The sequence below is a fragment of the Bubalus bubalis genome, chromosome 5, assembly GCF_019923935.1.
Source record: "Bubalus bubalis isolate 160015118507 breed Murrah chromosome 5, NDDB_SH_1, whole genome shotgun sequence".
Lineage (NCBI taxonomy): Eukaryota > Metazoa > Chordata > Mammalia > Artiodactyla > Bovidae > Bubalus > Bubalus bubalis.
This window is the reverse complement of record NC_059161.1, coordinates 1,541,878-1,555,535: the sequence shown is the minus strand read 5'-3', so window position 1 is coordinate 1,555,535 and position 13,658 is coordinate 1,541,878. Positions and strand designations below refer to the sequence as shown.

Here is a 13,658-nt window from a genome sequence, read left to right as displayed (position 1 = left end):
GTGCGTGCATATGGCCAACAGCACTCTCGAGTGCTCACATCCAGCCTGAACACGAGCCCAGTGGGCGCTCGCCCTCACATACCATCTCCCTGGGTTGTCACTGTAGTTATTCTGAAACTTAAGAATTACTATAGTTATTCTATACCGAATTCTATACTGAATTCTATACTGAATTACTATAGTTATTCTGAAACTGAAGGAAAATAATGTAACACTGACTATTTAAAGAGAACTGTTAAAAAAATAAAATAGACATAGAAAACAGATGCCAGAGGATAATGGGGTGGGGTAAGTGTTAGGATGCTGGGGTTAACATATATACATGACTATATATGAATCAGATAAGAACTTACTGTACAACACAGGGAACTATAATGGGAAAGAATATGGAAAAGAGGTGTGTGTGTGTGTGTGTGTGTAACTGAATCACTTTGCTTATACCAGAACCTAACACAGCATTGTAAATTAACTATACTTCAATTTAAAAAGTAAAGAGAACTCCACCTTTTGTAGTCAGTGAAAAATTTTGATACCTAGTATTGGCTGAAATTAACAAATTGATTTGCTACCTGGGAATTCAGTTCACTTGCTCAGTTGTGTCCGACTCTTTGTGACCCCGTGGACTTCCCTGTCCATTACCAATTCCTGTAGCTTGCTCAAACTCATGTCCATTGAGCCGGTGATGCCATCCAACCATCTCGTCTTCTGTCATCCCCTTCTCCCTCCTTCAGTCTTTTCCAACATCAGGGTCTTGTCCAGTGAGTCAGTTCTTCGCATCAGGTGGCCAAAGTATTGGAGTTTCAGCATCAGTCCTTCCAGTGAATATTCAGGACTGATTTACTTTAGGATGGACTGGTTGGATCTCCTTGATGTCCAAGAGACTCTCAGGAGTCTTCTCCAATACCACAGTTCAAAAGTATCAGTTTTCTTTATAGTCCAACTCTCACATCCACACGTGACTACTGAAAAAACTATAGCTTTGACTAGACGGACCTTTGTCAGCAAAGTAATGTCTCTGCTTTTTAATATGCTGTCTGGGTTGGTCATAACTTTTCTTCCAGGGAGCAAGCATCTTTTAATTTTCATGGCTACAGTCACCATCTGCGGTGATTTTGAAGCCCCAAAAAATAAAGTCTGTCACTGTTCCCATTGTTTCCCCATCTATTTGCCATGAAGTGATGCCATGATCTTAGATTTCTGAATGTTGAGTTTTAAGCCAACTTTTTCACTGTCTTCTTTGACTTTCATCAAGAGGCTCCTTAGTTCTTTTTCACTTTCTGCCATGGGGTTGTGTCATCTGCATATCTGAGGTTATTGATATTTCTCCTGGCAATCTTGATTCCAGCTTGTGCTTTATCCAGTCCAGCATTACCTGGGAATTAGATATTCCTAAAATATAGTTTATTATTATAGTTAGTTTCTTTGTCACTTTTTCTTTTTTTGAGTTTTTTTCTTATAGGCACTCATTTATTACCACGCCACTGTTTGGGAGTAATTAATTTTATCCTTTTTCTCCCTCGGTTTTGTTGAGGTGTGATTGGCGTTTAGCACTTTGTGAGTTTAAGGTGCATAGTCTAGTGATTTGATCTACATGTGTCATGAAGTGGTGCCCGCAGTAAATCTACTGAGCATCCGTCATCTTGAATAGATAAAACATCTCAGAAAAAGAAAGACATGTTTTCTCCTTGTGCTGAGAACTCCTAGGGCCCGTCTCCTGGCAGCTTTTGTGTGGAGTGTCACACAGCAGCGTCAGGGAAGTTATAGACGAGCACCTGCTGTCCCGAGGCCTGTGCGCCGGAGGCCGCTGCCCCTTCACCCAGGCGCCCTCCCCCCGCCTCTGGCAGCCACGAGTCTGATCTCGTTTCTCTGAGTTTGTGCTGTTGAAGTACAGTTGCGCTACAACACTGTGTTAGTTCCTGTTATACAACAGAGCGATTCACAGTGGTCACCAGGCTTGATCTAGTTAATCTGTCACCGAACGAAGAGTTTATCTAGTGACTGACTGCACTCCCCACGCCAGACACGCCAGCTGCCTGACTCATCACCTCATAACTGGAGGCGTGTACCTCTCAGTCTCCCTCACTTACTGCATTAGTTCTCAAAAGTAGGCTCCTTGCCCATTTTAAGTAAGTTGTGCGTATATGTGTGCAAGCATATTATGTATCTAAAAAGGAAAAGAAACTGTACTAGCTAAATTTTCATACACTGGTATTACCTAATGAACACTCTTCTCTAGTTGCCCCTTTTAAATTTCTAATTTTTGTTCAGGATCACAAATCTGTCGTGTCTTTTCAGTCTCGAGCCTTTCTCTGGCATCACTGAACACGGGCGATAACGAAAGCTTGCAGTCAGGGAAGAGGACCCCGAGGTGAGTCACAGCGCAGACGTCTCCTGAGAACAACATTCTCAGTGAACGCACCGTAATCGCGGACGGTCGCAAGTTTTGCTGACTTGGACAGTTTGGGTGTCTATAAAAAATACATATATGAAGAGGTCTATTCATCTTTCAGTTTTTTCCTTTGGATTTTAGATTAATGACATCAGTAGGATAGTGCGTGTATCTGTGGGCCAGCCACTGCTGACTGTTGGTAGAGTCGAGCTTGAAGCGGAACGCCCTTGTGTGCAGCGCGCCAGCCGCTCTAGTCTCCCCTCTCGTGACTTAGGAAAGCGCCTTCGTACGCTCCCTCTTTCTCAAGGATGTGTTGGGTTGGCCAAAAAGTTAGAGGTTTCAAACCACCTTATGGGAAAAAACAGAATGAACTTTTTGACCAACCCAGTATATGTATTAGAAGCTAAAAATCAGTATTTCCTGGTCTTCGAAGCATGTTATAACGTAGCACCCATGTAAGAGAAGGTTCCTAGTGAAGGTCGTCAGGTACTGTCGGTTGTCCTGTGGGAACGTCCATCTGTCCTCCACAGGTATTCAGGGGGGTGCCCACTGAGGTCTCGGTCCTGCAGCTGTGAACGAGACAGAATGACCACCGTCGTCTTCTTTTTAAGCCTCTGAGTTGAGTTTGGTTGGCACTCACCTTCATCCTCCTGAGCCCCAAATGTTTTTCCTCTATATGGGACGTTACAGTGCATGTCTTATATTATTCAGATCAGAGTCTGTAGAAGGCTTCTTATCTCCAAGCCGGTGTGGCAGCCGGAACGGCGAGAAGGACTGGGAGAACGCATCCACCACGTCGTCCGTGGCCTCAGGGACGGAGTACACAGGTGAGTGCCCGCCCATCCTTGGGAAGCATTTGGCCAGGGGCTGAGACGCGATGCAGGGTGTGCTGCATGCAGAAGACAGATTGGAAACAGTGGCTGAGGCGGCGGTCACTTTCAGGTAAGTCAGTGTCTGTGATTTGGTTCCAGTCAGAGTGGTGGCAGCTTGTCCCAGATGAATTCAGCTTCAGAAAAATAGCAATATCCCTCAGCCCTCAGCGCCCGGCTTCTCCCTTAAAAACCCTGCTCGTCTCTGTGTTGTAGTCTGGGTCTGAGGCTGTCTTCGTTTGGTCTCCAGAGGTCCCTCCGCCCCACATCAGTCATGAGTGAGGGGAACAGCCCGGCCCCGCCAAGTCCTTCCCCTCGTGTTGGGCCTTCAAGGTCTGGACCTGTGCATCTAGAGCAAGTGTTGAGAGGCTCTGAAAGATAAAGGAAGGCCTTAGGTCCAGGAGGGCACCTGGTCTGGCTCTGTTGGGAGAGGCGTTGTTGAAGGAGAAGCACGCAGAATAACATGTGGGTGAGAACTAAAGCAATGAAGCAGGAGAGAAAGTGGGAGCAGCCGTGGAGAGGTAGGTGGGAGAGGTGACGCTGGCATCCGGCTGACCCCCAAGTGGTCCCCGAAGGCCCAGGGGGCAGAGCTTGCTGACTCCCCCAGAGTTGTTTCCTCCTACCCTGTGGCTCCAGCCGGCCCAGCAGCCTGTAAGGTCAGTGCAGCAGACGTGCCTGCCGGCCCCGGGGAGCCCAGACCTGCAGGGCTGTCAGACACACAGGGAACCTTCCAGGAGTTACATGGCTGCAGGACCACTGGTAGCTCTGAGTCAGCCATGCTGGGAGTAATTTATTCCAGATATAGATAAACATGACAAATCAGGGCTAATTTTTTTCTCTTCCAAAGAACTGGTTTCTCTGCATACTTACTGAAGGCCTCCTGGAGGAGTTCCAGGAAAGTGGCAGAAAGTACTGCCCTCCAGGCCACCTCGGGAGGCCAAAGGGGACCCGCGAGTGTGGCCCTGTAGATAAAACTGGGTCCTGACTGGAACAGGGCAGTCAGGGGCCTTCATGTTAGAGTTTAATCAGTGTAGGAACAATTGTATCATTTAAACATAAGTAGTATTTCTGACTTAGGAAAGTTATTTTACTGTTATTGTTATTAAATTCTTATCATAGGACCAAAGCTCTTCAAAGAACCCAGTGCAAAATCCAATAAGCACATAATACAAAATGCTTTAGCTCATTGCTGTTTGGCTGGAAAAGTAAATGAAGGTCAGAAGAAAAAAATACTGGAGGTAAGCCTGTTTGCATGAAAGTTAGGTTGGGCAATGTCTTAAAATTGTAGGAGTCTTCTCTCTCAATTCAAGAAAAAACACTCCTTAGGGACTCCTAGAATTTCAGCCGCATATGAAGGGTCTGTAACTATGTTTTCATTATTAGACGGACTTAACTCTCAGATGGGATTCTGGAAGACTGCACATTTCATTCAAGACTAGGCATAGACTTAAGATGAAAATACAAAATCAAAATGTTTCTTCCCCAGAGTCGCTTGGTCACATTTCATAAACGTAGATTGCGTTATTTGCCTTTTTTTAAATGGAGCTGTGTCGCAAAGGAGACAGCCAGTGCCTGGTTGTCAGTGGTAGAGATTTAGCAGATCCTGCAGACCTTGAAGTTCCTCCAGGGTCTTGATTCGGGCACAGCCAGCAGGCCCTCGGCCGTAAGGGGCCTGCACGCAGTTCAGCCCAGCGTGCTGGGCATGCATTACATGCACCGCATTTTAGCTGCTTGAGAGTTTCTGTTTTAAATTACATGTCAAGAAATGTAACATATGAATTGTGTTCAGCAAAACGTTTAAGGGTTTTTATTGTTGTTTTGTTTTTGTTTGTAATCCTGAAGGAAATGGAGAAGTCAGATGCCAACAACTTCCTGATCTTATTTCGGGACTCAGGCTGCCAGTTCCGGTCTCTGTACACCTACTGCCCAGAGACTGAAGAGATCAGTAAGCTGACTGGGATAGGCCCTAAGTCTGTCACTAAAAAGATGATCGAGGGCCTTTACAAATACAATTCTGACAGGAAACAGTTCAGCCACATCCCGGCTAAAACTTTATCTGCCAGTGTTGATGCCATTACCATTCACAGCCATTTGTGGCAGGCCAAGAGGCCAGTGACGCCCAAAAAACTGTTACCCACTAAAGCATAGGAACTGGGAGCTCCCTGCTTCTGAACGTTCATGGTAAGTTTGCACTTCATCCCTCCTGCCTATAGAAATCCTTTCTAATTGCCAACAGACTTTTATTCATTGAAACTGGACGTTCAGCCCTGTTGTCATGACAACTGGAATGTAGACCACAGTGCTGGAGACGCACCGAGGTGCCAGGCCAGGTGATGGTGGGTGTCTGGCTCGCTGGGGGAGGTGTGCCTGCTGGGCTCTCGATACAGCAAAGCACTGAGTTCTTGCGGACGCTAGTTGACGTAAGGCTAGGATCATCAGCTGTGTGTTTTGTTTGTTGCTGTTTTTTTTGTAACTTTTTAACGTATATGAGTGTCTTCAGATGGTTTATTTTGCTGTTTTCCTCCCCTGGAGTTTGTTCCAGGATAACGTTTGTATTTGGTTTCATGTGGAGATCACAAGAGTAGGAAGTAGGCCTGCGGAGGTGCCTCGCGCTGTTCTTAGGGTGCAGAGAGAAGCACTAGGGCCAGTCCCCAGTAACCCTCATGCTTGGTGTCAGAGCACTGGCCGGACCGCCCTGCCAGGTATTTACACTTGTGTATTTATTATTCACTCAAGGATTAACATTTTCCTATGAAACAAGAGGAGGAGTGTACAGAGCTGCTATAGGTCACTTAAAACCACGTGGGCTTCACCAAGGAGACCTTACAAGAAGGTGCTGATTAACTCAGTGCTGTTTGCACGCCGCCTCTGGCCGTCTCAGAATCACTTAGATTGTTCTTTTAACAAAAAGGCTTTCTGTCTCTTTGGAAGCACATCACTTTGTAAGCTGGCAGAAATGAACGGCACTTTGAGAGTAGTCTGAAGATGGAAGACTTCCTGCCACAGGCTCTTGAGAGGTCTTTCCGTTGTATTTATAGCTGATACAAAAGGTATATTTAGAGTTTTTAAACATGTACAAAGGGCTACGTTTTAATTTTAAAATAGCTTCACATTCTTTCACTGATTCTGAGTTTTTCTTCTTTTTCATCCTTTTCAAGTGGGACACCTTAGATTAAATACACACTTGAACTCTTCCCTATGTGATCTTTGTTCCTTTAACAGTGCATCCCAGAGGGTTAGTTGGGGGAAAACTTCATTCTCAGGAAAAGACTTGAATGATTCTGTGACCCTGTTATGTTTCAGTGTTGTGACGACGTGTAACCTTAGAGGGAAAGACAGTATTGTAGCATATATGAGATGCATAGTCTGTTTTCTTTCATGGGAAGTAGAGACAAAAATATATACATTTCTCTAATTGAGTTGTTCAGAGAAATAACTAATATCTCATATGATGATGTATTCACTTATTTTTTAAAGAGAGTAGGAGTGAGGTGTCCCTGGACTGTGCTTCTCTCTTATTATACGGCCTTCGGCGTCAGTGCGTCTGGGCTATCAGCATCTTCTCAAATGCTGTCAATATTTTACTGTAATTTATGTTCTTATATTTATGTATATTTGTTTAAACTGTAAAAAAGAAAATTTCACAGATTTTTTTCCAATACCTGTGCAAGATATGTGTGTAGCTCAGAACTATTTGTGATCTGCTGTTTGCATGTAAAAGACCAGGATATATGTAACTCTTATATTTTAAGTGTATACATATTGTGTATATAATATATGAAGATTAAAACTGAGGGATTGCACATTTTACCTTTCAGACAACCATTTCAGTCACAATTAGAAGGAAATGATTGTCAAATAGATTGACTGGTTTAAAAAAATAGTGAACCTAATCAAAATGTGGTAATAGTCAAAAGGAGAGTTAACAAGCCTTCAACATTACTAAATTTGTTCTTTTTAATCCATGAAATTTCCCTTATCAAAGCAATCTTTTTGGTGATACTACTTGGCCATTAAATTGTTTTAAACTGAATGCAAGACAATGGAGGAAGTAACTCTGTGGGACCAGACAGGCCCACCCTTTGTTCTCAAGCCTGTGTGTGCCCAGTGCTGTCTGTGAGGTCTGAAGGTAGAATGTGAATATTGCCACAAAAGTTCCTTGCTCTCAGTATGATGGTTTACTTTATTCATGCAGAAGGAATATGGATATATTTAAGTCTGTGGATTTTTTTAAATTATGTTTTTAAAATTATACAAATGAGAATTATGCTATTTCATAAAGTCTGGAGATAGTCATCAACTTATTGAAACACATTGGTGCTTCTCATCATCGGAGGTCATGTTGTTGGGTGATTACTTGGTTGAGTTTGCCAGACCCTTGTCACGGTCACCAGTGCGGCCTGTCCGGTTCTGCCGAGCGACAGGCACTGGAAAGCTTTCCATTCCCCTCAGCTGCTCAGTTGTGTTATGACTGTTCCAGTTCAGTTGGCTGTTTTAAAGCCACATCCAGCTCTTTAGCTGTGGTTCCATGGACACCTGGGGCGACGCACCGCGTCCAGTGTGCTGCCGTCCACTCGGGAGCGTCACTCACAGGTTTTTTACGATGCTGTGCTGTAAAATACTGTCCTATTTGCTACTTCCTGGTACAGTGTAGTTTTTCCCCTTTCATTTGAATAAAAGCATGGCACCAAATGTCCCTTTCTGTTTCTCGATTAAAATACGGGGTCTTGGGGCTAATATTTGCACCTGGGCAAACACATCACATGGTTTTCCTGTCTCTTAACCTCAGTTTAAATTGAACAATTCAGGTGTCCATGAGAGCGATCACACTGGAGGGCGTTTGAAGCCTGGCGTAGGCGCTGTGGGAAGCCTGTCGCGGTCTGTGCGGCTCAGACGGTCCACACAGTGATGCAGAGACACTTGTGCTCATCTTCATTAATTTTGCCTGATTTCTTCCTTCTTTTTCTTTGGGGAATTGATCATTAAAAATGCCAGAATTAACCCTCTGCGCCTCTACAAGTGAATGTCTGCTGAGCTCACCCAGCTCCGGCAGCAGTGGGAGCCAGGTCTCAACAGTTATTCCATAAGCTTCACTTTGATTTTGCGGATTCTCCTCATTCAGACCAGGGCAGTTAAAGAAAAACCTAAAAACTGTGTGAAGGGAAAGTGTTAGCTGCTCAGTTGTGTCCAACCCTGTGACCTCTGGACTGTAGCCCACCAGGCTCCTCTGTCCATGGGATTCTCCATGGAAAAATACTGGAGAGGGGAACCATTCCCTTCTCCAGGGGGTCTTCCATGGATTGAAAACCCGCGTCTCCTGCATTGCAGGCAGATTTTTTACCACCTGAGCCACCAGGGAAGCCCACCCCTACTTTCCAACTAAAGATAGTTTTGCCCTCAAAATAAGAGCCCTGCGGTGGCTTTTCTGGTCCGACGCCCTCTGGTTGACGTACACTGTCCCTGGGGCCTGGGGGCAGCTTGAAATTGCAGACTGCTGTCGTCTGAGGGTGGGCTGCTCCCCTCCTGTCTGTCCCCAGCTCTCCTGCACGCAGAGTCTCAGGGCTCCGCCCCAGGCCCTGCCCACCCCTGCGCTTTCTGCCAGGCCTGCAGCCTCTGCCTCCATACAACCTGGCCTCCCCGCCACCCCCGTGCGTCTCACCCCTCACCCAGAAGTTCATGGCCTTCCGCAGCTCACCCAGCTCAGAAACCAGTCCTCGACCTTCTGGGTAGGTCCGTGCCCCCAGCAGCTGCCAGCCACCGAGGCCGAGCCTTTGAGGGCCTCCCTTCCTCTTCTCCAGTCCAGCATGGAGGCGCCCGGGCCGAGTCCCCACACATTGCACCCCCCGAGCCTCCATCCACCCCAGCCCCCTGCCCGAGCCGCCAGGCCGTCTCTTCTGCAGGGGGGACTGGGATCCCGATGCCCCCACACCCCTGCACAAGCCCGGCTCAGCCCGGCCGTCACTGAAGTCCTCCTGAGCCTGCCTGGCCCGGTCACAGCAGCTGGCAGGGAAATCCCCAGTAGACACTGTGAAACTCAGGCAAGTGTGGCATTTCGAGATAAGTCACAAAGTTACTGTGAGAAAGATCCAACCGTCAGGACCTTCTCAGGCTCCTTGGCTCCTCACATTTGTGCCAAGTTGGGAGGGTGACTCAGGACGTCACCCGTTCACCGCGGTGCCCAGACACAGCCTCAAGGCCGACCTGGCCACACTGGAGACAGGGTGCCAGGTCTGCCCGCCTCCCAGCCATTCTGCGCTAAAACTTGCTCCCCAGTAAGGCGGGGGCGGCTAGAGAGGGAGCACCCTGTCATTGTCTTCTTGTCTTTTGTTCACTGACAGGTGGGGCGTCCACCCTGTTAGGACAGGCAGCATGGCGTGGGAAGGGCAGGGTCGGGCAGTGGGCCCAGGCGGGAAGGGCAGGCTCACGGCAGCGAAAGGGCTGGCCCCCGCCCCGCGCCCCCTCCCAGCCACCAGTCCTGCTTCAGTGACCAGAGACAGGCTGAGATCACTGGGAAGTGCTGGCGAGCATCCCTTGTGGGCTGAGTAATCACCACCCAGACCTGCAACTTCCTCTCCAAACCCTTGGGGCCCTGTCCTGCCAGGGGACTTCCCTGCCTCTCTCCTCCTCTCGGGTTCCTGCCACCTCAGTCTGCAGCCCCGAAGCAGGAGATGGAATCTCGCTTTCCTTGAAAGCCGCCCTCTTCCTCTCACCCCTGACCCACCACCCCCAGGCCAGCAGTAAGGTTGCGGCCCTGAGACACTTTCACTCTGAGTCACCAAAGCACTTCCCCCAGGGACGCTGAGATGTTCCTGCCCCTTCCCAGCCGCCTGGTCTCGTCCCTGAGAGTTTCTGAAACCCCGCTCCACCCCTGGCACACAGGGTGGGGCCGGCCCTGGGCTGGGGAGCCTGCGGTGGCAGGGGTAGAGGGGGGACCACTGCCGGCCTTCCCCTGACACCCCTCGCCGCTCCACACGCTGGCACAGGCACACGTGCGCGCACAGCCACATACACACACGTGCATGCATATGCACATGGAGGGCTCGGGAGCATGGTGTGTGAGGAAGCACCTGCAGCCGGTGGAGGACTGTGAGTTGAAGGCAGGGCCCCCGTTTCTAGCACCCTCGCCATCCAGAGGCTGGGGACACGCCCACCCTACCCACCACGGGCTGTAGACCGATGCTGCCACCAGTCCATGCCTCGGCCCACTCAGCTCCGCAGCAGAAGCCACCTCACCTGTGCCCCAGGGACCTGCGCTGGCCCGGCCCGAAAGCCCCCCGGTGGGGATGACCTCACAGGAGGTGTCCAGGGCAATCTCAGACCGCGACCCTCCACCCGCTGTGTGCACAGACACCCGGGGTGGGAGGGGGCAGGGTGGCTGAGCCCGCAGCTCCCCAGGGGGGCTGGGCTGGACTGGAGTGCAGAGCTGCTGTGGGGGTGTCCCCCCAGCTGTCCATGGGATCCTCACCCGTCACACAGGCCCTCTCCCACCTGCTCTGAGACGGGAACTGGAGCCCAGCTGCACACGGCGGTCAAGTTATAAAGCGGACGTGGACGCCAGCCTCTCCCACCAACAGCCCCACCTGTTTGTTCACTAGACATGCAGACACAGGGACAGTGTGGCGGGTGTGGACACAGTTCGACATTGCAGTACAGTGGGGTTCTTACAAATAGTTTTAATGTAATGGTGTTGGGAAAGTTAGAAATTTAAAAAAATTTATGTGGATTTAAAAAGATGATACAAAATTTTAACAAAATCGAAGGGGCCTCCCTGGTGGTTCAGTGGCTGACTCTGCACTCGCAATGCAGGGGGCTCGGGCTCCAGCCCTGGTCAGGAAACTAGATCCCACGTGCCATGTCTTAAGACCCAGTGCAGCCAAATGAATACATTTAAAAAGTAAAGGTGAATGTATTTAAATCATCAAAGAGAAAGTAACATTCTAAACTCTGAAATTGCTTAGAGCAACGAATTCCACTATGAAAATGTAAAACAAAAATTTTAAATAACTAAGAAAAAAAGCTTGGAAAGGTACTTGAACCAAATGGAATAATGATTTATTCTAAATAAATAGTTGATACAAATTATCAGACACACAAAAGATTGTAATAGACAAATGTGTGAAGGACATAATTAGCTCACATGAGAGGAATTACATCTGGAAACATTTTCAATCTTACTTTTTCAAAGAAATGTAAATTGAAGTGAGTTACCACTTTACCTTATTACCTGTTAAAGTGGAAAGATACATTTTACCAATGAGTGTCTCTAAAAGATTGTGTTGAAGCTGTGCCCCCCTACGATGTCCATTAGTGGTCATTGCAAACAGGTGTATCAAGCCACAAAGACTTTCGTAGCCTTTGTCTTCACAAAGGTGTTTATACTCAGAGGACAGTGTGAAAGAAGAAAAAAGTGGTAAGTGCTGTTATTTATTCCAAATTTGTATAAATACAAATACTGCAAAAAATACTACAGACAACCTAAATGACCAAAGCAAAGGATCAGAAGACTCAGCAACACAGGAAAATGTGGATTTGCATTACTCGAGAAAAGCAGACTGAAACTGCACCTTCTGGCTACAAACGCGTCTCTGAAATGGGTGTGTGAGAAGTACGTACATGGGGAACAGCTGAAACGCAATGTTGACAAAACGGAAAACCCAAGAGCTACGGGATCACAGTCAAATTCCTTTTTGAAAATGCCCTTCGCTGGTTGGAAAGTTCACTGGTGTGTCATGCTGCCGGAGGGCCAGCACGCCTTTTCTTATTCCACACTCTGTGATGTGACCAAGGCTTTCATGATGAAAAAGGCGAGAGAACTTTCAGAATTTTCCCCAAAGAGTTAAAGATGATCGGACAGAAAAATTAAGGGGGACAGTGGTAAGAGCTTAAATACACAGCTCATAAAGAGACTGCAAAAAAAAAAAACCTCCTCCTAGAGGCCATCCAGTTCAAAGCCCTGGATATTTCTGTATTTATACTCTCCCCTGATCTCATGCAGGCCCGTGCCAAGCATGGTAACGGGGACCCTGTTCACCCCAGGAGCTGACAAGCCTGTGGTCGGTGCACGGCTGACCCGGCTCACCAGGCCACTCTCCCTCTGGAAGGCTGGAGCCCTGGGGGCCTGAGAGGGCCCTGGGGTGCGAGTGGAGACAGGCAGGCGTTCTCCCTGCAGGCTCTGTGCCCGTCTGCAGGGGCCTAGACTCTCGGCTCACTAGGAAGAGATGCCATGAGGGGACTGGTTCCAGCCCTGAGGGGGAGGAGAGGCTGGCATCATGGATTTGGCCTTGATCACTGAAGCTGGGCTGGGCACGTGGCAGGCCAGACCCCCGTGGCTTCCTGCCGCCCAGGCCCCAGCAGAGAGAATCCGCCACGCACTCGGGACCACAAGGCCACGGCCCCGGAAGCGCAAGGCCCAATGTTTCTAATAAACAGCCCAGGTCTGCCCCCCTCCAGCCCTGCTTCCACGGCCCTCTTGGTGCCTGGCCTCCTCTTCTCGTCCACCTGCAGCAGCTGGGCGTTTATCTCGAGCTTTCAGAACCACACACGCCCCGGGCCTGGGCTGCCGTGCGCCCAGAAGGCATAGGGCCTGTCCCCAGCTGCCCCTGGCGGCCCCCATGTGTCCCCGCTCACGTGAGGCAGCGCAGCCTGGGCTGGCCTTCCAGAGCGGAAGCTGCAGGACCTCCCAGGATGAGAGCGTCCTTCGCCAGCAGCCTGACCAAACCTGAGAAGGCAGCCCACCGGGTCTCCACGCTGTGGGTGGGGGTCTTCGGGGGAGACCCAGGCCTGGGGGCGGGGGTGGGGAGGGCGGGCCAAAGGCCACCCGCCCCTGGCCTCGGCCCTCGCCTGCCTCTCCCATTGTGCAGTAACCCTTGCTGGGGACAGTGTGCACACACCCCACCTGCCCCTTGGCATTTTCTTCCCCCGGGTGTCTCCACAGACAGAGGAGCCATAGCTAGGGAGACCTGATGTCCCCGTCGGCTAGGCACAGGCCAGCCTGACAGCCCAGGTCAGCGGTCGTAACACTGCTTCTGCCCTCAGAAGGGCCTGGTGTGTGTGGATTGCGAATTATTCCGTCACCCCACTCCAATCAACACAGAACAGAACACACACGCCTCTCCACGGCCCCGGCCTCAGTGGACCGACGGGCGGACAGCACCTGAGTCGTTTCCTGCCAGCTGCCCAGGCCCACCCGCCTGCTCGGCTACGAGAACCCCGCACCTCAGGCCTCTTGGATGGGTCTGCTCCTCTCAGTCCCCACTGCCGGTCCCCTGACACTCCCCGTCCCCTGCACACGCGACAGCAGCCTGCCGCAGGCCTCCCTGCGGCCTCTGCGTGTCCGTCCACAGGTCGGCACTGCCCTGCCTGGGGGCGCAGGTGGGCTCTGCCCCCTCCGCGTGTCCAGG

General features: G+C 49.6%; 1 protein-coding gene across 2 annotated transcripts in view; it reads left to right on the top strand.

Moving 5' to 3' along the window:
• Positions 1-7,950, top strand: part of CAMSAP2 (calmodulin regulated spectrin associated protein family member 2) — a 97,674-nt gene extending 89,724 nt beyond the window's left edge. For both annotated transcript variants that reach the window (XM_025285290.3, XM_025285289.3), the window contains 4 exons: positions 2,296-2,368; positions 3,101-3,216; positions 4,378-4,496; positions 5,101-7,950. In XM_025285290.3, the coding sequence (XP_025141075.3) occupies positions 2,296-2,368; positions 3,101-3,216; positions 4,378-4,496; positions 5,101-5,406 (614 nt within the window). In that variant the 3' untranslated portion in view covers positions 5,407-7,950. The remainder of the gene's footprint in view (positions 1-2,295; positions 2,369-3,100; positions 3,217-4,377; positions 4,497-5,100) is intronic.
• The last annotated feature ends 5,708 nt before the right edge of the window (positions 7,951-13,658 follow it).